The sequence below is a fragment of the Ylistrum balloti genome, unplaced genomic scaffold (assembly GCF_031769215.1).
Source record: "Ylistrum balloti isolate Yb309-2 unplaced genomic scaffold, AGI_CSIRO_Ybal_v1 Utg369800, whole genome shotgun sequence".
NCBI classification, from domain to species: Eukaryota; Metazoa; Mollusca; class Bivalvia; order Pectinida; family Pectinidae; genus Ylistrum; species Ylistrum balloti.
The window spans coordinates 1,716,771-1,739,815 of NW_026781978.1; the positions used below are offsets into that span (position 1 = coordinate 1,716,771).

General features: G+C 35.5%; 1 protein-coding gene across 1 annotated transcript in view; it reads left to right on the forward strand.

The window, feature by feature from the left end:
* Positions 1-21,372, forward strand: part of LOC132544506 (ADAMTS-like protein 4) — a 148,874-nt gene extending 127,502 nt beyond the window's left edge. The window contains exons 11-16 of the mRNA XM_060208109.1: positions 3,912-4,116; positions 4,466-4,636; positions 14,488-14,658; positions 17,792-17,977; positions 18,708-18,861; positions 19,702-21,372. Coding sequence (XP_060064092.1) covers positions 3,912-4,116; positions 4,466-4,636; positions 14,488-14,658; positions 17,792-17,977; positions 18,708-18,861; positions 19,702-19,850 — 1,036 coding nt within the window. The 3' untranslated portion in view covers positions 19,851-21,372. The remainder of the gene's footprint in view (positions 1-3,911; positions 4,117-4,465; positions 4,637-14,487; positions 14,659-17,791; positions 17,978-18,707; positions 18,862-19,701) is intronic.
* Positions 21,373-23,045: the final 1,673 nt, after the last annotated feature.

Genomic DNA, 23,045 nt, shown 5'->3' on the forward strand with positions numbered 1-23,045 from the left:
AGGAAAAAAAGGTTGTTAGTGTAAAGTGTAATGTTCTTCATAAAAAAAAACTTTTAAAATTCCTCTCTTTCTGCAAACAATGATGTCATTATCAGTGAAAACATTTAAAAATATATATATATGTGTGTATGATTTGAAGTGTGGTTGGTTACTTTTATTGTAGTGACTCCCACTGACTGGTAACACTAGGACTTTGGGCGTGTATAGTATAATTACTGATTTTTTCTGAAAGGCAATATCTCCCACAGCAGTCAACATAATTGTTTGTTTTTAAATAAGTAAGAAAGGAAATTTTAGATACCAGAAGTTGTATCAAATATCACTTAATGCAGTTTTATTTCAAATATTTTCATTACTGTTATCACCTCATTACAGTAGCAAACAGAAAATTACCGGTAAAAACTTGTTATATTTATTAATATTTTGTATTTGTTTTTTTATATCCATTTATAATGTTTAATAGAAGCAATGTAGCCATACAAAAATGGGTGGGGGTGGGGGGGACATTTGAAGTACCCAATTCATAGCAAATGAAAGCATGTTGTAAACAAGTATGATGTTTATTTTAGACTTTATTGTTCATGATGAACATAAACATCTTACTGGATTTTTTTTTCAGATATTGACCATGTGAAAAAGTTACAGGCAACTTAACAATACATTCTCTACAAATAGCAAAATAAAGTGGTCCCTTAGGCTCTTCCTTGCCAGAAAGTTCAATGGCTGGATTAAGATACATCAACTAGGATCATGTCTATATTCTGAAGAGAATTTATTTCCTGAATCAGCTAAGTTTGAAAATAATGGTTTAATTCGGCTCACAAGGGTTTGAGCTCATCTGTTAAAAGAAGCTACTGCAATACATAAAAAGCAACTCCCTACCATAAAGTATCTGGATACCTTTTATGCATGCATGAAATGTATCCCCCAATCAAAAATGCTCAATTTTAATTGCAGGTACTATGTTTTAAATGAGGTACCATATGACTAACACAGGGCATTAAAATTTGCTGAAGTTTTTTCTATAACTCCTGAGATAAATGGCCCTATGTCATGGTATTGGGCAAGTTCCATGCTGGAAATTTGTAAGGGGCAATCATATCTGACCTTGATCGTCTTTCAAGTCTACAGGGGTCAAATTAGTAAAAGTCTTATTCTTATCTTCTGTATAACAAGATTTTTTTTAATACCAAGAAGCAAATTGAATGATGGTATTTGGTCAGATGAATGCTGCGATAAAATGTGTGTCCAAATTAATCTTTTCAATAACCAAAAGCCCAAGGGTAATTCTTTTACTAGCAATAACATGCTTAGATGAAATGCAACCATGTTGTTAAAATATATGGTCTTGATTTGACAGTTTTTTGGAGGAGTTTTTGCCTTTTATTCTTTTCAGATTTTTAATCATGTTTAGATATCCTCAGCATCAGGTGTCGACCAATTTCTTTTAGACTTGGTAAGCTTTATTGTAAAAACATCAAGTTGATCCTGCTTTTTCAGTGGTGTTTTTAGAAATGTTGTTACATTTCAATATTTTCATCTGTTCCAAAATAATATTTATTTATTTTGGCATATGAGGGGTGTATATTGGCCTTGTAATCGGTTTAAAATTCCATTCTTTTGAAAAAGATAGAAAGTTACTGTATTGATTTAAGAATCAAAAAGCACTTTCCCAACTTCTATGACCACCTGAGTATTTTGAAAATGCATATACAAGGTGGTTTATTAAAGGATAAACATGCTGGTTGTATCTTTATATTAGTCAAACTGAAGTATTTGTTCTTGTAATAAATGATCTGTTTGTATCAGTTCCTGAGCTGATTTCAAGTTTCTGTGTACCTGATCTCTATTTTTTCCATTTACCTGAGGCAGTTAAACCCTCCCACGTGTCAGCAGTTTAAAGGATAAATGTTTTTTATCTGGACATAGAAAACAGGATTTAATTGTTTCTACTCTGGGACCTTTACAGAAGCAATATGGCGCCTGTGATTATATACAGAGATATAGTTGAGGGGCTCCCCATCAGACAAACATGATACAGGATGTCAGCAGGAAAAAGTTTAATTAAAAAGCACACTATTATCTTTGTTTGTCTCATAGTGTTATCCTGTATTTGAGTGTGTTTGGGCAGTGTCCTGTGTATCAAGCACTGGAGGTGTAAGTCGTGACATGACAAGGATATCCATAGTGTCCATTGTGCCATATTCTAGAGGTGTTAGTCAAGACAGGGGTATCTACAGTATGGGGGTTAAAACAAACACAGAGCTGCAAACACTACAGGAATATAAACTTTCTTATCTGTTTTGTTTTATCTCTTATGTTTTAAGTGGTTTTAACATGGTGAGTTAAAAATATGTACTGTATATTCTGTTAACTGCAATCTATGCATAAAATAAAGAAATTACATAGGTATGGCATATGGATGTCACTTTGATGTAATGTTATTTCCCTTTGGTAATTATTAAAATAAATTTGCTTTTGTGTTGATACTGTGTTAGTTATGTCCCTTAGCGTCGATGTTGTATAAGTTGTGTCCCTTTGGTGTTTTTGTTTTATCAGGTTTTATCCCCTTAGTTGTATAGGTTGTGTTAGTTATGTCCCTTTGAAGGTGATACTGTGTTGATTCTATACTCTTGGTGTTAATGTAGCATTGATTGTGTCCCTTTACTGTTGATTTTCTGTGAATGATGTCCCTTTAGGGATGATTTTGTTGTTTGTTTTTCCCCTTGTTGTTATCTTGAATGATGTCCCTTTAGGGATGATTTTGTTGTTTGTTTTTCCCCTTGTTGTTATCTTACATTGATTGTGTCCCTTTACTGTTGATTTTCTGTGAATGATGTCCCTTTAGGGATGATTTTGTTGTTTGTTTTTCCCCTTGTTGTTATCTTACATTGATTGTGTCCCTTTACTGTTGATTTTCTGTGAATGATGTCCCTTTAGGGATGATTTTGTTGTTTGTTTTTCCCCTTGTTGTTATCTTACATTGATTGTGTCCCTTTACTGTTGATTTTCTGTGAATGATGTCCCTTTAGGGATGATTTTGTTGTTTGTTTTTCCCCTTGTTGTTATCTTACATTGATTGTGTCCCTTTACTGTTGATTTTCTGTGAATGATGTCCCTTTAGGGATGATTTTGTTGTTTGTTTTTCCCCTTGTTGTTATCTTACATTGATTGTGTCCCTTTACTGTTGATTTTCTGTGAATGATGTCCCTTTAGGGATGATTTTGTTGTTTGTTTTTCCCCTTGTTGTTATCTTACATTGATTGTGTCCCTTTACTGTTGATTTTCTGTGAATGATGTCCCTTTAGGGATGATTTTGTTGTTTGTTTTTCCCCTTGTTGTTATCTTACATTGATTGTGTCCCTTTACTGTTGATTTTCTGTGAATGATGTCCCTTTAGGGATGATTTTGTTGTTTGTTTTTCCCCTTGTTGTTATCTTACATTGATTGTGTCCCTTTACTGTTGATTTTCTGTGAATGATGTCCCTTTAGGGATGATTTTGTTGTTTGTTTTTCCCCTTGTTGTTATCTTACATTGATTGTGTCCCTTTATTGTTGATTTTCTGTGAATGATGTCCCTTTAGGGATGATTTTGTTGTTTGTTTCTCCTTGTTGTTATCTTACATTGATTGTGTCCCTTTACTGTTGATTTTCTGTGAATGATGTCCCTTTAGGGATGATTTTGTTGTTTGTTTTTCCCCTTGTTGTTATCTTACATTGATTGTGTCCCTTTACTGTTGATTTTCTGTGAATGATGTCCCTTTAGGGATGATTTTGTTGTTTGTTTTTCCCCTTGTTGTTATCTTACATTGGTTGTGTTCCTTTGGTGTTGATATTGTATGAGTTATGTCCCCTTGGTGTTAACATGCTATTACATTCATTTGTTAAAGATGCTTCTTTTTATATTTCAGTTGGAACACTCAGAACTGGACAGACTGCAGTGTGACATGTGGGGAGGGCATGCAGACAAGGGAAGTTGTGTGTAGACAGCGCGTGTCTGATACTCAAATCATCAGGGTGGCTGCCTCCCGTTGTGGGGATGTGGAGAGGCCACAATCAGCTCGAAGCTGTAAGGCCCCAGCATGTGCTTCCTGGAAGGCTGAGGACTGGGGAAAGGTATTTCAAATCTTGTGAACTCCTCAGTTAGGTTATAGGTCAATGGTAACAATATTCAAGTCCTTCATAGAATCAGTTTATATTTATATTCACGACACAGTACTTTTTATCATCAAGTCCTATACCTGATTAAGTTTTAATATTTTCTTGTAGACCTGTTAGTAATATATCTATTGTATTTATTTTTTATGATTTAGAATGGAAAATCAGTTGAAAAAATAAGTAAATGAATATTATTATTGTAAATTTAGTGTTCGGAATTGGAAGAGATAGTTTCATGATTCTGAAGCATTTTTATTTACATTTTATCAATAAATTCATTGTTTTTTTTTTTGTTTTTTTTTTACAGTGTTCAACCAACTGTGGGCGTGGCGAGAGGGTGCGGAAGGTGTACTGTGAAAGTATTGAGGGGGGCGAGGCAATGGAGAATATTTGTAATGGTATCCGGCCAGAAAATGTTAGCACATGTGACATGGGTACATGTGCCAAAGGATGGTTCCACACCAGGTGGTCCAAAGAAGTAAGTCCACGATTGGGAATGATTGTATTACAACACTGATAAATACTGATGTGACCAAACAATTGTCAAAAATCTTCTCAAAATGGTTCTGGAATGTTTCACTCACTTTTTTCATTCAGTCTGGTGAATGGATAGATTTGCTCAAGTTAGAGATTATAGAGGGAAAAAAGACAAAGGAGAATAAACATACTTAATACCTTTTGGCTTATCTGACATGACTCCAAACATCTGTCTCTCTAGTAAGCTACTCATTACTAATTAAAAATCAACCTAAGTTACATCTATAACACACAGAAGCCACAGTACTCAATTCAGATTTATCTATGTGTTTGCTCTGATCTCTGACGTGTCATAAAATTTGGGTTGTATATTTGTTTTACAATCAAACTAAGGAATGCCAACCAGCTGATGTCCACACATTACCACACTGATACCAACAATTATTTATAAACTGTATGTAGATTTGTAGGTGACCTTTATCTAGCTGAAGATTGATCAGTGGTTGTCTTTGAAAATATTGTTATTTAGAAAGAAAAAAGTGTGAATATTCAGTCATTTGTCACAAAGGTCAATCTATAGAGTATGTAAGGTCAAAATAGACCAATAGGCCTTCAACAGACCAGTCAGTCTATTGTTATATTGTGCCATTTGATTGAAGTTGATTTTCAAACTCTTTCTCTACATGGTTGTGTAAAGTTGATCCTCAGACAGTTTCTCTACATGGTTGTGTAAAGTTTATCCTCCTCAGACAGTTTCTCTACATGGTTGTGTAAAGTTTATCCTCAGACAGTTTCTCTACATGGTTGTGTAAAGTTGACCTTCAGACAGTTTCTCTACATGGTTGTGTAAAGTTGATCCTCAGACAGTCTCTACATGGTTGTGTAAAGTTGATCCTCAGACAGTTTCTCTACATGGTTGTGTAAAGTTGATCCTCAGACAGTTTCTCTACATGGTTGTGTAAAGTTTATCCTCCTCAGACAGTCTCTCTACATGGTTGTGTAAAGTTTATCCTCCTCAGACAGTTTCTCTACATGGTTGTGTAAAGTTGATCCTCAGACAGTTTCTCTACATGGTTGTGTAAAGTTTATCCTCCTCAGACAGTCTCTCTACATGGTTGTGTAAAGTTTATCCTCCTCAGACAGTTTCTCTACATGGTTGTGTAAAGTTGATCCTCAGACAGTTTCTCTACATGGTTGTGTAAAGTTTATCCTCAGACAGTTTCTCTACATGGTTGTGTAAAGTTGATCCTCAGACAGTTTCTCTACATGGTTGTGTAAAGTTGACCTTCAGACAGTTTCTCTACATGGTTGTGTAAAGTTGATCCTCAGACAGTCTCTACATGGTTGTGTAAAGTTGATCCTCAGACAGTTTCTCTACATGGTTGTGTAAAGTTTATCCTCCTCAGACAGTTTCTCTACATGGTTGTGTAAAGTTTATCCTCAGACAGTTTCTCTACATGGTTGTGTAAAGTTGATCCTCAGACAGTTTCTCTACATGGTTGTGTAAAGTTGACCTTCAGACAGTTTCTCTACATGGTTGTGTAAAGTTGATCCTCAGACAGTCTCTACATGGTTGTGTAAAGTTGATCCTCAGACAGTTTCTCTACATGGTTGTGTAAAGTTGATCCTCAGACAGTTTCTCTACATGGTCATATGGAGTTGATTCTCAAAGTTGTGTTGTTGTCAGATTGCCAGTTTTTTTCAAAATAAATTCTGATGAAATTCATCTGTTTGTTTTGTTCTCAATTTGAGGTCAGTGTTCTTTGTATAAACAAACCAAAACAGGTGTAAGATATAGGATCTTCTAAGCTGACAAATTGTTGAGGAGTACACCGGGGTGTCAGATTTTCATTGATGGCTACGAGTACATTTTGGTAAAATCTGTGTGGAATGAGTTAGGTCATGATTTATAGGAAGATCAATCTATGTCTGTCAACACGTTTGTATTGATGTAGTAACCTGTAATGTGATAACAGGGCCAGGCGGTCCTTCTACTCTATCTGGTAGCTGCCAACACTGCATATTGAGAAAACTTTTCAATAAATACTTCATGTGTTTTCCAGTTGGTTAAAAGTACATGTTGATATGAAGTTCAGAAAAGTAAACAGTTTTGTTGCAAAGATAGTTTAAAATTTTTCAATTGTAATCAGTGTTTTACAGTTGAGCTTTAAGTTGTTGTACGCTACAGTCAATACAAATCCTGTTGTCCTAGACTTGAATCCAGTTTCCATTGTGGTTTATGTTTACCAGTTGTAGTGCTTCTGTATCCAGCTGCCATTGTAGCAGAAGCTGAAAACAAATTTAAGTATTGGCAAATTTTATGTTGTTTAATTACATGGAAAAGTCTCCATCACTGGAATAAAATTTTAAAGAAATTTAATAAAAACTTGCAAATTTGAATTCCTTGGGACCATGTAGATAATTAGAAGAATACTGGGTATTCAAGTAATCCGAGGATGGTCATAGACGGTGAGGTAGAGATCATCATGAAACCTAGTGTCTGTGATCAGTCCAATTACTGATTTTACTAAACCTTTGACAAACTTGTCTTGAATGTCTAGAGTTATATTTTAGAGAAATGTGAACACTTTTGTCAGAAAGCATATTGCTGAGTTTAGAATGGGAAAATGGTGATCAATTTGTAAGGTTTAATGAAACTCTTCCATAGTTTTTCTTTCCTTCTATATAACTTTTGAGAATGATCAGACTTGTAAAGATTGATGTCATAACTAAGGGCCTGCTGATTCAGTTTGTAAAAGTTAAAACTACACCATAGCAAATGCTTTTATACAATAGGTGATACTTGTAAAGTTATAAATTTACCTGCTCATGAGCTCAACCGCATATACGACTGTTGTGAAGAAATATCAACAAACATTATTCCATCATCATTAGTGGCTGCAATATGTCAGTGTGTTAGAGCAATGGGCTATGAAACCTCAAATTCAATGCTCCCTATCCATGAGAGTTTGTGATTCTCAGAAACCTGAGAAAAAGTTGTGTTGCTGTGGTTGTGTTCTTGGTTTTGGATGTGATGGACCTCCTGTATGTTGTTCAGTGAGGTAACCACTGCTACAAGGAGACCTTGCCTCAAAATCATCATAGCTGTTGACAGGGCAACAGTAACAAACAAATCATTGTCCTGTAATATTTAGTTCACCCCATGTGTCAGATGCAATAATTTGGCACCATTGGCTTATATCATGATATATAGAGTACAAAATGGAAAGTAACATGATGGTGCTCTAGTGTATACTGCACATAATACTATTAGCACATATCATCTTAGAGATTATGTAAAAGCCCTGTGAAGATGTAGATAGATTACTTTGGTGGTACTTTTCCAAGCTAATGGCCCTACTTGGTGAGTAATACAAGCGTGATGTGTGGGTCCCTGCAGACTTATACCCTCCCATGGGATGGGTACATGTCTGAGTTTTTGTGAAGGCCTTCTCTGTTCAGAAAGCACTAAACCATAGACTGCAATAGAGAACCTTTAAAAGTATGGAATTAGTTGTCACTTTGACACTCCTACAGCTTTCATGATGAATTTTCCCAGTTTTTTTTACAGTCCATTTAACTTCAGGTGAAAGGTGTAAGTGCTGATTGGCCGTAGATCAGTGATAATCAGGGGATCTTATAACTCATGTGAAGTTGCGTTTTGCATCCCTCCTCCTAAACTGATACTCCCTGTAATTATCACATTAACGGGAAACCATTAGTCTGAACTTGGGTGTTCTGCCTTGGCTTTAACAGACAACATGTGCAAGATTCATTCCAAATTATCATGCAGATAAAGTGTTTGCATGACAGTGAATCCCGGAAGTAAGTTGACAATTTCTCAATGTCAAGATTTAAGATTTCTGGATGACATTGTGTACAAATAGCTAAGAATAAGATATGAAAGTGACTATTTCTTGATGAAAGTATGTGAAATAACTGAGTGAGAGGATGTACAATATCGTTATGACAATTTATTTTATTGTCACAATGTTAAAATGTAGGATTCTATGGTGACCAGGTGTAAAATGATTTATGATTGTAACACAATGTAAGATATTTTTGTGACAGTTTGTGAAATTTCAACGTGATACCATGTAAGATATCCAGACATTTGGTTGTATATGTTGGATGACCCTATGCAAGATAGGTTTGTAGTTAAATATATTATATCTTAATGATAGAAGGTTTCTCTTAAAGATTTTTGGCTACAGTCTCTGTATTTAAATGGAAAACTGAAGTTAAAGCATATGATACAGCGCGGTATATTGAAGGTATAGAACTGACGGTAAATAGAGTATCAGTTGTATGTATAAGACTTGAGTTGAATTTGAAGAAGTGTAGAAAACAAGCAATGTACAGAGTATTTACATAGCATAGAACTGGTATCACTATACATCTGTGATTTTTAAAATGTTATGGATAACCATCAACATAGCATAACAGGTATATTAAGGAAAGACTCGGATTCTATGTAGCTTTAGACTGCAACTGATTCACGTTTCTCTGCATGTAGACCATAATAAATATCTCTTTATATGTGTATTTGTACGTACATTTTATAAATCATAATTTATGTATAAATATAAAAGGTTGCACTGTATTACATCTGGTGATAAATAGCTGTAGCTGCTTCCCTTACCTATCTTGACACTTTTATAATCAGTATGATAAAGGGGCTATTAATATGGTAGCCTTCACACTCCTCTGCTACCATTGTGGTAATCACTGGGCACACTGTACTCCCGTATCTTATAATATAGAACCCATCATCTGCCTATTCTTAGGTCTGTATGCAAGAGATTTTACCACCGTCCTGTTCCTGTATGTAACGCCTTTACATTGCATACTCGTGTATTCTTACAGACCTTTCCATTGCCTAGTATCATTGGATGTTTTTACTTTGCCTAAGTCTGTATGTTTGGAAATTTTACATTACCTACTTCTGTATCTATGAAAACCAATATAATGCCCTCTCCAGTTATCTATGGGGACCTTTACACTGTCTACCCCTGTATCTATTGTATCTATCAAAATTATATATTGTCCTCGCTGTTTATCTATGAAGAGCTTTACACTGCCTACTTCTGTATCTCTGGAGACCTATATATTGCCCTCTCCAATCACCTATGGGGACCTTTACACTGCCTACCCCTGTATCTCTGGAGACCTATTTATTGCCCTCTCCTGTTATCTATGAAGAGCTTTACACTGCCTACTTCTGTATCTCTGGAGACCTATATAATGCCCTCTCCAATTTCCTATAAGGACCTTTACACTGCCTACCCCTGTATCTCTGGAGACCTATTTATTGCCCTCTCCTGTTATCTATGAAGAGCTTTACACTGCCTACTTCTGCATCTCTGGAGACCTATATAATGCCCTCTCCAATTTGCTTTGGGGACCTTTACACTGCCTACCCCTGTACTCCAATTACCTATGGGGACCTTTACACTGCCTACCCCTGTATCTCTGGAGACCTATATATTGCCCTCTCCTGTTATATTTGGGGACCATTACACTGCCTAACCCTGTATCTCTGGAGACCTATATATTGTTATCTCCAGTTATCTATAAAGACCTTTACACTGTCTACCCCTGTATCTATGGAAATTATATATTGTCCTCACTGTTTATCTATGAAGAGCTTTACACTGCCTACTTCTGTATCTCTGGAGACCTATATAATGCCCTCTCCAATTACCTATGGGGACCTTTACACTGCCTACCCCTGTATCTCTGGAGACCTATATATTGCCCTCTCCTGTTATATATGGGGACCTTTACACTGCCTACTCCTGTATCTCTGGAGACCTACATATTACCCTCTTCAATTATCTATGAAGACCTTTACACTGCCTACCCCTGTATCTCTGGAGACCTATATATTGCCCTCTCCTGTTATATATGGGGCCCTTTACACTGCCTACTCCTGTATCACTGGAGACCTACATATTACCCTCTTCAATTATCAATGAAGACCTTTACACTGCCTACTCCTGTATCTATAGAGACCTATATATTACCCTCTTTAGTTATATATGAAGACCTTTACACTGCCTACTCCTTATCTCTGGAGACCTACATATTACCCTCTTCAATTATCTAGGAAGACCTTTACACTGCCTACCCCTGTATCTCTGGAGACCTACATATTACCCTCTTTAGTTATATATGAAGACCTTTACACTGCCTACTCCTGTATCTCAGGTGACCTATATATTACCCTCTTCAATGATCTATGAAGACCTTTACACTGCCTTCTCCTGTATCTATGGAGACCTACCTATATATTGCTCTCTCTAGTTATTTATGTAGAACCTTTCCGTTAGTGTCTACTCCTGTATTTATTGTGAACTTTTATATTGCCTATGCTCCTATATCCATGGAGACCTACACAACAGCCACTTCCTATACCAACTCTACATTTGGATACCTTCATATCACCCAGGTGATTCTTATATCTCCCATAGCAGCACTATATAATAATACCTTTTCTGTAAGTTGGATACTACCATGTGGACATGCACTTATACTGATATAGTATCTCGAATTAAAACAAGGTTCAGTTTTTTATTGCCACACCTCCTATCAACAGCTATGAGTATTTAAAGACAGAATGGAAAATAATCATGTCATAGAATTTTACAGAAGGTGTAAAGTTACTTCAACTACTTCTTAATAAAATCTACATGACCTCACCATTCTGTGTCCATCCATTGAGCTAACAAATAGAAAAGAGATATTATCTTGGTATCAAAATCATCATTTTCCTGTTTACTGATTCAATATGTACACCTGCTTTACTATCTTATCACATGAATTTTTACAGAAGAATTAAAATAATAAATCTCTTGATTTAAAAATATTCTTTCTTTTTGAGGAATGACAGCATCATAGTTTTTAGTAGTGCCAGTAAATAGCATCAGATCTCTAAGAATAAAAAACGGATTTCTTTGAAGATATGCCCTGAACTAAGAATGAACCTACATGAGTTTGGTATTGCAGTGTTGTGTTTGAGAGATTGGTGGGAATGTTCAAGATTGATGAGTAGATTGGGATATCTGGAATGTTACGCCTCGCAACTTCTCTCTCAACTTGAAGAATCGCCAAACATCTTACTGTCTGTTTTCTTTCATTCTGTTTTGTGTACATTTGATTCTGGCCAGGGATCCATAAAAGAAAAAAACAATATAAAAACCCAACCAGGGCCTTCCCCAGCACATACCTTTCATGTTGACAGTGTGAGTGTATGAGAGTAGCACAAGTCTCCAGAGGTAGACACCCATGCCTTGTGCAGCAATACAATGAACATCTATTTTTATAGTTTTAATGTTTTACTGTCTCTGCTTGAGAACATCGATAGTGTTTAGTTGGATATTTTTGGCAAGATATTTCCATTATCCTATTGTACTGGTTGAAACTTAATCACATTCAGAAAAACTCAAGTTTTAAAGTCCATATTGTCTTGATTAGAAATCTACAGAGTGTGTGTTCATGATTTCTGTTTAACACATGATATCAAGATGTCAGTGTCAGTGGCATAGGTTAATTAAGTCAGTGTAAGGGGGATATAGTCTGTTATTGATGCCATTGTAAAGAGGGGCTGGTCTGTTTGTGATGCCATTGTAAAGAGGGTCTGATCTGTTTGTTATACCATTGTAAAGAGTGTCTGGTCTGTTTGTTATACCATTGTTATACCATTGTAAAGAGGGTCTGATTTGTTTGTGATACCATGGTTAAGAGGGTCTGATTTGTTTGTGATACCATTGTAAAGAGGTTCTGGTCTGTTTGTGATGCCATTGTAAAGAGGGTCTGGTCTGTTTGTGATGCCATTGTAAAGAGGGTCTGATCTGTTTGTGATGCCATCGTAAAGAGGGTCTGGTCTGTTTGTGATGCCATTGTAAAGAGGGTCTGTTTTTTATGCCATTGTAAAGAGGGTCTGTTTGTTTGTGATGTCATTGTTAAGAGTTAGATGTGGTTGTAATGTTTGTGTAAAGAGGTTAGGATTGGTCAGATACCATTGTAAAGAGGATTCAATGTAAAAGAATTGTGTGTTTTTGTGCTTGTTCGTGTAGTTTATAACTAAGATTCTATGCATGTGTTTTGTCATGTCGGAGCAAAAAACTAGATTTTGGAGTAGGGATAAGGATGGGTGTACATGTGATGATTATCTCACAGATAAAACAACTCAGTCTTCAGCTGAAATAGGATTACATCAACAAGTGCAAATGGCCGTAGAAATTAAAAAATCTGTAGGACTTGACTGAATTCCTTCTCTCCTTGTAAGTAATAGGACCATCCAACCCCAGCCAGAAGTAATTGTTATATCTCCTGGCTGTCAGTGACAAATGCATTTCGAGGACATCTTTATGATGGAAAACATGTTACTATAGATAGGTTTTTTAATGCAATATTTTATCAAGGTGTTGGTGGAGAAAGGATGTATCATTCATGGAACCCATGTAGCATACTGTAAAGGTGTCTTTCCTAAAAATTGGATTTTCAATGTATTATTGTTTTAACAATTTTTGTTTAGAAATGGCGAGAGATAGACCCCTCTATAAAAACAACCTTTATGGTATTAAACTTCAAAAAACATCTCAATAAAGCAAAGAATTATTTGTAATACAATATACAGTCATGATAAAGAACGGAAGTTGTGTGGGAGCTTGGCAATATACAATGGCTGCACTTCCTACAGGAGTGAGTGACAATACACACCACTTACTGTAATGTACATTATAATTGCTGCAACTCAATATAAGCACTCGTTGACAGATTGAAGCACTTCCTCGCTGGTAATAGCCATGAGCCAATAACAATTGTGTTGATACTTAAAGTACACAAAGTATTTACAGGATGTTGTCCACAGAGTCTCATTTTCAATGTCAAGGTTTATCTTAGCCACATGTTTTTACATTTTTTAACAACATCGGTTTATAAGTGCAAGGACACCATGCATTGTCATAAAAAACAGGCAACAAACAAACTAAAATAAAAAAACCTTGACAATTGAGATGAGTTTATACCTACCATTAATATTGAATATTTAGTGTTATGCATGACATATAAACTTTTAATGTGTTTTATTGAAAGAAGTTTTTTCGTGTCACAATTTATTGCGAGTTATAGGCACACCATAATCAGATAGTGGGCTGTTTTAACTATACTTTGTCTGTTTTCTGTTGACAGTCTATCCTTAAACAACAATTGATATCACTATTCATTGATAAACACTTGATGGATCTTTCTCAAATATCATTTGAGACTGATTGAAAAAACAAAATGGCCTACAGGCAGCCATATTGGATTTTGAAAGCTGAAAGTTGTTATCGTTCAGTTTTTATGGGAAATACAGAAAAGATTTTTATGAAATTTCCATGTAGAACCCCCCCAGTCTCTAGTTATGCTTCATTAATGTTTGGACTGATTGTAGAGCAAAATGACTGACAGGCAGCCATCTTTGATTTTGAATGTTGAAGGTTATAGTTGTTAACGCTATTTCTACAAAATCTTGCAAATACAAGAATATTTATTGAAGGTTGCAGGTCATGAACAATAAACATCAAAGTACTATAGAGCCATTCTTGCAAGAAAACAAAATATTCACAACAAATGTAAACTTGCAAAAATAAAACACAGACATTTATTAACAACATCAGCATAAACTAAACTTGATCAACACAAAGAAGAGTGTTTTAATAGCAAACTTAAAAAAAAGATGGAGGGAAAAAAGAGAAGAAAAGATTGCAAAATGTATTTAGATGATTTGAATATTTTGTCATGTTTGATGTAAAAAGTGTGTCAAGATACTACAGACACTTAACAAAATTATATATATCCTTGCAGTGCTCAACTGATTGTGGTAAAGGCTACCTCTATCGTAAGGTTTACTGCTCTGCTGAGGATGGTACTCCATTAGACGAAATCAAATGTGCTGGTACACGACCACGCGAGAGAAAGAGGTGTAAAAACAAAAAACCATGCGGAGGGAGTTGGTTTGATGGACCATGGTCAGAGGTGGGTAGTGATGGTTGCCTTGATGACACATTTAGAATAATTTAAACAAAGTAGCTTTTTATGAAATAGATTTGAATCAAATTCAAAGATCAAGTACAGTCAAACTTCTATGAATCAAACTTTGATGATTCCAATTTCTAGGTGTCAGGTCCCAAATTTTATCTCTATATGTTACCACTAACTTACCCCCTTATGATTCATAGTTTTATATTTAAAATTTTTTCATGTATCAAAGTTTTTTCATGGACCGTAAACTACGTTAACTTAGTCATTGACACCTCATGATTCGAACAAAACATTCACCAGTACTGTCCAAAATTTTACACATTTCAACAAAGAGTGCTACCTGAAAATTGGATTACGATAGCCAGTTATCATTAGCTTTGTGTTATGAGATTAATTAATGACAGGACAAAGATTAAAATTTAATTGCTTACTTACAAGCCATGATATTTAATCACAGATAAATGGGACTTCTCGTGATGTTCACTGCCACCATTGTAGTAATGACATTTAGTTAGGTCTAATTTACACAATTTTGAAAATCAGAGCAAATCCTATCACTTGTTTGATGATTGCACACATTCCCGCAGCGTAACATTTCAATTTTAACCATTAAAGCATGAGAGACATGATGATTTATATTCGTTCTCCAATTGATTCAGACTAGTCGGCGTCAGAGCATCAGCAAACACTCTTGTAATTTCGTTTCATTTAAAATTGACCCGTAAAATACTGTGTTACATGAAAGATCAATTTCTTGTTGATTTTTATTTTAAGTTATGTTTTTTTCACTTAAATGAAAATATTTTGTTAAAAGATAAAAATGCATCTTTTAATTTAAACTTGTGTTTTAGTATTTGTTGTGTTTGTTCAGATCATCAGCTATATATAGCCATGAACATGAAAAACGTTGATATAACCCATCACGCATGATTTGAAGTCTCGATGTATCAAAAGTTTGACATATGGTATCAAATTTTTAATTGATTTAAGTTTGAAATATATCGAAACTTACTTGTTACATTTTGATTTTCATAAGAAACAAATGTATACATTGTACTTGTAGGACATACCATTCAATTCCCTTGATGGTGACCTTGAAAGTATTTGTGTTTTGATTATGGTCTGGTGGTGTTACTTACTACTAATGTTGACCAGTTTTCTTTGTTGACTTGGGGAATTTTGACTCCAGAACTCTTGAAAACATGCCCATCTGTCTAATGTAACTTGGCTGTAATCTATTATAATTTACCATGATATGACACTCAGGATATAAAGTGCAAATCCAATCAAAATAGATAGAAATGTGGTTGGTAAAGATTGTTTGTAAAAAAGAAGCGTCTGGGAAGTAAATTTAATTCTTAATATTGAAATGGAGTTAATTGAAATAAGCTTATCTGGTATGTGACTTTTTTCCTGATCTTGATTATTTCAATAATAATTTGTAAGGTGAATGATTTTAACAGAAGGTCACATGGTTGTGCTTACCAATGGTCTTTCTAGACTATATTATGGACTCATGCAGTGATTTTTATAATTTGAGGCATCTGACTTTTTGTCTCTCATTCAATTCATTTTCATAAAGATACCTCGTTTGAATGGTCACCTTTCATCATAAAGAGTGTAGTGATTTTAAATTTTAAACTTCCAAAGCTTTGTACTACATTTCCTCTATTATTTAAAACTTTTTGAATTTTTAAAGTTGGAATAAAATCAAATATTGACATCTAAATGAAATGTAAGGTTAACCAAGGAAAGGTTACGTCCTATTGAATATCTTGCTCACCTCGCCCAGAGGAAAAAAATGAGCTGATGCATCGTATGACATCCATTGTCTGTCAGGTTGTCTGCCAATTTTTCGTTCAGAGCACAATACCTGGTACTACTCTAGAACAGCTAGGAGATGGGATCTCGACTGACGGTTGGGTCAGAGAGATTCAATATTAAATGAATGGGTGTGTTAAGTAGCCAATGTTTTGCTGGAACATATTTAGAAATAGAAAAGGATGGATTCATTAAAGAAACTTTGTAAATTTAAAAAAATGTACTTCTATCAATATCAATTAAGACCTTGTTATACCTGTTACTGTTAATTAACCATTACGATCCATTTAAGCATATGAACATACGATCATGTGAAATTGATGGAGATCACTACTTTACCATACATAAACAGTTATTGGCATGGAATGGTGATTACCAATAAGTTTCCTATAGATATTCAGCTGGTCCTTTGAAATTCAACCCTTGGCTCATATATGTCACAGAATACCTTGGTAAATTGAGATTGCCATTATGTTACTATATGTGATTGTGATTTGTTGAGAGGAAAACAATCATGATATTTAGATACCTAGGTTTTCCCCTGCTTTTTTTCTTCTGAAGTCAAAAGGTCATCACTTGGAAATGACAGAAACTTTCACCCTTTTCTCAGTCACATATATTTATGGATCTCAAACTACTCTTAGTCAGTATAGACCAATGAATCACATCTTGATTTAGTAAAATATGTGTATCGTAATGGTGTAGATATGTAATTGTCTAAAAGACATCTGCTCCTTAACAAGTGTCCAACTTTGCATTGAAGTATTCTTTGGGATCGGGAAACCAATGATTAAATCCTTGTTAGTAATGCAAGTTGTTGAGATGCTATGTTGTTATAGGATGGCATTAACCTGATAAATTCTGTTTCTTTAAGGTACCATTTTTAAAGCATAACAAGCCAGAGTTGATAATGCCCCATCATTTGTTACAGATCATGCATATGTATTAGGCATACACAAGATACGAATTCACCAATGGAGGTAAAATGTGTAGAGAATTCCTGTGTGCGTTCACACAGGACCCTTTAGGGGTAGCTCCTAACTATAAAAGGTACAGTGACGTTTCTCATGTTTGATGGACACAACCATATGGTTTGCTTGTTAGGAGTGAAGAGAGCGCTGTATTTAAGGTTTGCACCAAACTGTCACGGGGGCTCCACGAGATCTTGCAGTGTCCTCGTCGCCTTGTGTCAGTGGTAACAACCAGGGGAGATAATTTCCCCGGTTTTCACTGCAAATGCTCATAAGTAAACATCAACATAGAGAGTGTCTAATAATGATTGTTGTGATTTGTTATGACTTTGTAGTGTTCTGCTACTTGTGGGGAAGGTGTGCGTCGTAGAGATGTTGTCTGTATGAAAAAGGTGGGAGAACGTTTGTTTGCGCCGGTGAAGCCAGTGAATTGCGATATTTCGGACAAACCAGTGACAGAAGAGTCTTGTGGACCACTGCCCGAGTGTCCCTCTGAATGGTTTGTCACCCAGTGGTCACAGGTAGGTATCAGACAAGTCTAGTAGTACTGTTTTGTTGCACAACTATCTAAATAAAATCATCAATAGCTTATAAGGCATACCTTTGGCTTTAGAGTTCTAGTTGAAGGGCTTCAGTATTATTCTACTGTCGACGTTACTCTACATTAAAGTCTTTCTGGTAAGTAAAAGGCTTTCAACATTGTACTGGTTGTAAAGTCAAAAAATTCTACAGTCAAATTTTCCCTGCAGTGTACTGTGGATCCTGTGCAGTGTGTCATCCTTGTTTTCAGTGAAAACTATTTTGATTTTTCCTTCGTCTTACTGTAATATCAGGCATTTTTTGTAGAGTTCAATTTTTCAAACCAAAAAAATCCAAAAGAATGCTTTTGTAGACTCTTGATTTCACAGGTTAATATAGCCAAATAAATTTGCATGTTTTTTCAACAGTTCATTGACATAACAAAGAATTTGTCTTTTTGGAGTTCTCATAAAAAATGTAAAAAAGAAAATCTCCACAAGTATTAGTGATTTCACAGTAAAGAAACATATTCCAATATCTTTGGTATGATATCTCATACTATCAGAAATTTGGATGGCAGTGTATCAATTCAATTCTTTTGTTCCTAGAAATGTTACACTGTAGACCTGATGTGTCTTTAGGTGTTTATTGAACATATTAAGCTCGCAATTTTATCTAAATCCTGTGATAAAAATTTGACATAGCACTAAATCATATGATTTATAATTTCAGTGTTCTAAAAGCTGTGACACTGGAACAAGAACAAGGGAAATTAAATGCTTGGATCCAAAGCTTCAGCCAAACTCTGCTTGTCCTGTTACTTCACGGCCATCGCGACGCTCTGCCTGTAATAAACAGTCATGTGAACTACCACAGCTAGATGAAGGTATTACTGTTAAATGGCTGTAGGAGATGCATTTCTATACCATGAATTAATTTATTACTTATTATGGTGTTATAATATCAATCTATCTCCTCATGTGACAATACTATTACTTCATTAACAAATAGTCTATTATACCTGATCAATAAAGTTGGCAGGGGATATTCAAGTGGGTTCTGTCCGTCAGTCCAGATGCTGCTTTCTGTATGACATCTTTTGAAGGACTGGTCAGATTTTGATGAAACTTGGTTGGTACACTAGTGACCTTAATACCTTGCCCAAGTTCAATTGACGGGGAATTTGAAGCATAATAAATTAGGCTGCTGTGACCTGATTGGTTGATGTCTTTTCCAGTTTTCCATGTTGCTCACTTTAAATGTATATATTTTACAAATGAAGATGGGATGAGGGATCTTGATGACTATGTCCTTGTTGATTTTACAACACAATTTTTCAAACCATGAAAACTTCAGGCATAATGGAGATATCCTAAAAGGCCAAACTGATTTTCTAATTTATAGTAATTATGACATTGAAATCCTTATAACCTTTATTATTTTCTTGAAGTCTTAGAAATTGCACATCATGATACATATTTTAAAGATATTAGAATAGAAGTTCTTATAACACAACCATTGGGAGTTTTGATTGTGAAGTTTCGATGACGAGATGATCACCTTCATCACACAAATGACCAGTGTGGAGTGTACTGACAGTTTAAGTTGTTCAAAACTTTGTATTTCTTTTCTTATTAAAAGTTATGTCCCTTGTGCCAAAGTAAACTGTTGTCTGTATTTTTGTTGCTATAAGAACTAATACTTATGTTGTGTTTTGCTACCACAGATCCCACTTGTACAGACACAATAAAGATATGTAACCTGGTAGCCCAGGCCAGGCTCTGCACCTATCCTTTCTACAGTGAAAAGTGTTGTAACACCTGCACCAGGTATCGCCACAAAGGGAGGCAGCACCACACAACCCGAGGCTCCTAGTACCCTCTGAGGACTTAAAGACATATTGTTACATCATAATCACTGAGAGACAGGGTGCATAGGGATGGGGCATTGACTGGGGAGACGCTCATATAGAGAACGTCTGATTAGGACAGGCGGGTGCCCATGGTGTTGGGCTATGTCAGTTAGGATCAATAAAAGATATTCATGTAAAGAGAGAGAGAAGAAGAGAGAACTAACCTAAAGGAATGTTGATGTTCAGTAGATATTTCAGTTAGGATCAATTAAATATATATTCATGCAGAGAGAAAGAAAGAGACGGAAGAGAGAGAATGCTATCCTAATGGATTGTAGATAGTGGTCAGTTGTTTCATCATTCACACTAGTCTTAGGGCAGAGAGACAGAGAAAACATAGAGATGGCTGAAAAATGATTAAGGACAGAGAAGAGGAGAGGGAATACCTAGGCGATAAATTGTAGATTGGAAGGACACTTTGGTGGCCAATGTTGATCCTACACAAGTTAATTATCTGTATCCTAGCTAACAATTAATATGTCAAAATGTGTGTTTATATAATTGTATGAGAGGATGACATATCAGGTTTGGTCTGATCGTTTCTGCTTTACTTTATAGATTTATCCAATTCTATGAGCTTGTTATGCCAATATGCACACATCTAGAGTGGAATTCAAAGATTGGTGCCTTCTCTGTTGTGGGCTATGAAGCACAGAGAAAAGGACAAATCATTGTTATTGTGATGAAGACATCTGTGAGGTTTTTTTCTTACACTTTCATTGTTGAAGTCAATGGTCAGTTGACATAAGACGATTGGCTTTCCTGTTTGTGCTAAGACAGACTATCTGTCTGGTGTGTTTACAAGGCAAGAAATCTCCAAGGTACAGATAAACTGTGTATTAGCCAACTACCTGAAGGCCTTGCAGCAGTATCAGAAGTCCCTCTGTCAAACAACATAGGAATGAATGCATTAATGGGAAGAACAGAGGTCAAAGGTAAAAGGCAAAATGCAGACTAGATAATTGGCTTAAAAGGATAGAGTTCAAAGATGAATGCTGCTTTGAGATATTGGTATTAGACAGTCAGTTGTGTCCAAATGTTCTGTGTGAATGGTATTATTAGTTCTGTATCCAGTAACAAATATGATATGATACTGTTTTACCTCATTCAAATCTATTACCATCATACCAATATTCTACATTATACTCTTTTTTTAAGCTTTGTCCTCACATCAATGTTATTGTACACATGTTTTACACACAAATCTTCCTGTGCTAATATTGACTACAGAATATAATCCTGTTTACTTATTACTTATAAACAATTTAAACATGATTACCCAGTGGTGATTATATAATTTAAATCAACTTACCCACTGCTGGAGACAAACAGAAACATGATTACCCAGCAGTAATTGTATAAATTTAGCCTGGTTACCTACTGCTGGTGACAAACAACCAGGTTATTCACTGCTGGTGACAAACAGATGTATGATTACCCAGTGGTAATTATATAAATTTAGCCAGGTTATTCACTGCTGGTGACAAACAGATTACCCAGTGGTAATTATATAAATTTAGCCAGGTTATTCACTGCTGGTGACAAACAGATGTATGATTACCCAGTGGTAATTATATAAATTTAGCCAGGTTATTCACTGCTGGTGACAAACAGAAGTATGATTACCCAGTGGTAATTATATAGATTTAGCCTGGTTACCTACTGCTGGTGACAAACAACCAGGTTATTCACTGCTGGTGACAAACAGATGTATGATTACCCAGTGGTAATTATATAAATTTAGCCAGGTTATTCACTGCTGGTACTGCTGGTGACAAACAACCAGGTTATTCACTGCTGGTGACAAACAGATGTATGATTACCCAGTGGTAATTATATAAATTTAGCCAGGTTATTCACTGCTGGTGACAAACAGAAGTATGATTACTCAGTGGTAATTATATAAATTTAGCCAGGTTATTCACTGCTGGTGACAAACAGAAGTATGATTACCCAGTGGTAATTATATAAATTTAGCCAGGTTATTCACTGCTGGTGACAAACAGCTAGGTTATTCACTGCTGGTGACAAACAGATGTATGATTACCCAGTGGTAATTATATAAATTTAGCCAGGTTATTCACTGCTGGTGACAAACAGAAATATGATTACCCAGTGGTAATAATATAAATTTAACCTGGTTACCCACTGCTGGTGACAAACAGAAAAATTATTACCCAATGGTTATTATATAACTTAAACTGTGTGATCCCTTGGTATTGACAGACATTAACAATATTTTACTCATTGGTCATAGTATGACATTAACCTGGCAATCCAATCTTCTTGATGACAAACATCAGTCTGGCTACCCACTGCTGATAACCAATCTCAACTTGGTTTACCCGCTACTTGTGGTATAACATAAGTCCAAATACCCAAATCTTAACTTAGTTACCCACTGCTGGTATGTGACATTACAAAAACCTAGCCGATATCTAATCCTAAACATTAAAATGATTGAAAAGATAATGAATATTTAATCTAGACTCAGATCTTTTGAACTCCAGAATTGTTGTATCATGATGATGAAGATTACAGCTGATTGAGTTAAAAACTTTCCCTGGTGTAAAGTTCACATTATGGATTGTTTAATGAACTGGAAGATCTAAAGACACCTCTAGAAGAAAAATTCTACTGTGCAACGCAGTGGTAAACTGTAAGTACTACAATAGAGGATAAAATAGTATCCTTTGGCAGGACTCTGTTTACATTTAGGTGAGTAATATGGTAGCCTCTCGATCGAAAGAAGCCTTTGAATGGAGCAGGAAACTTTCTGAAAAAAATTGATAACACTAGTCTCTACCTGTCAGACCCAACAGCTGACATGAAGCTGGGCTAGGAAATCTGTCTGTGTCTTACCTGATTTTGAGACAATTTGAAACTGCAAATTTTCTTGAAATTGAAGGTCGGTAACAGAATTGGAACATAACAGCAAAAACTTCATCTGGCTATGCTTCAGGTTCTGGAGAGATGGTGATGATGACAGGCTGAGGTAATAAGTATTTATATGTCTATACTTTCAACCAGACTCCTAGAGAAACAGTGATGATAAGCCAAGAGCTTGGACACTAGCTGTCTTGGATCCTGTTCAAAGGTCTGTTGTTAATACAGACATTCAGCACCTTGATATCTATGAACAAAGAGAAGGGGACATG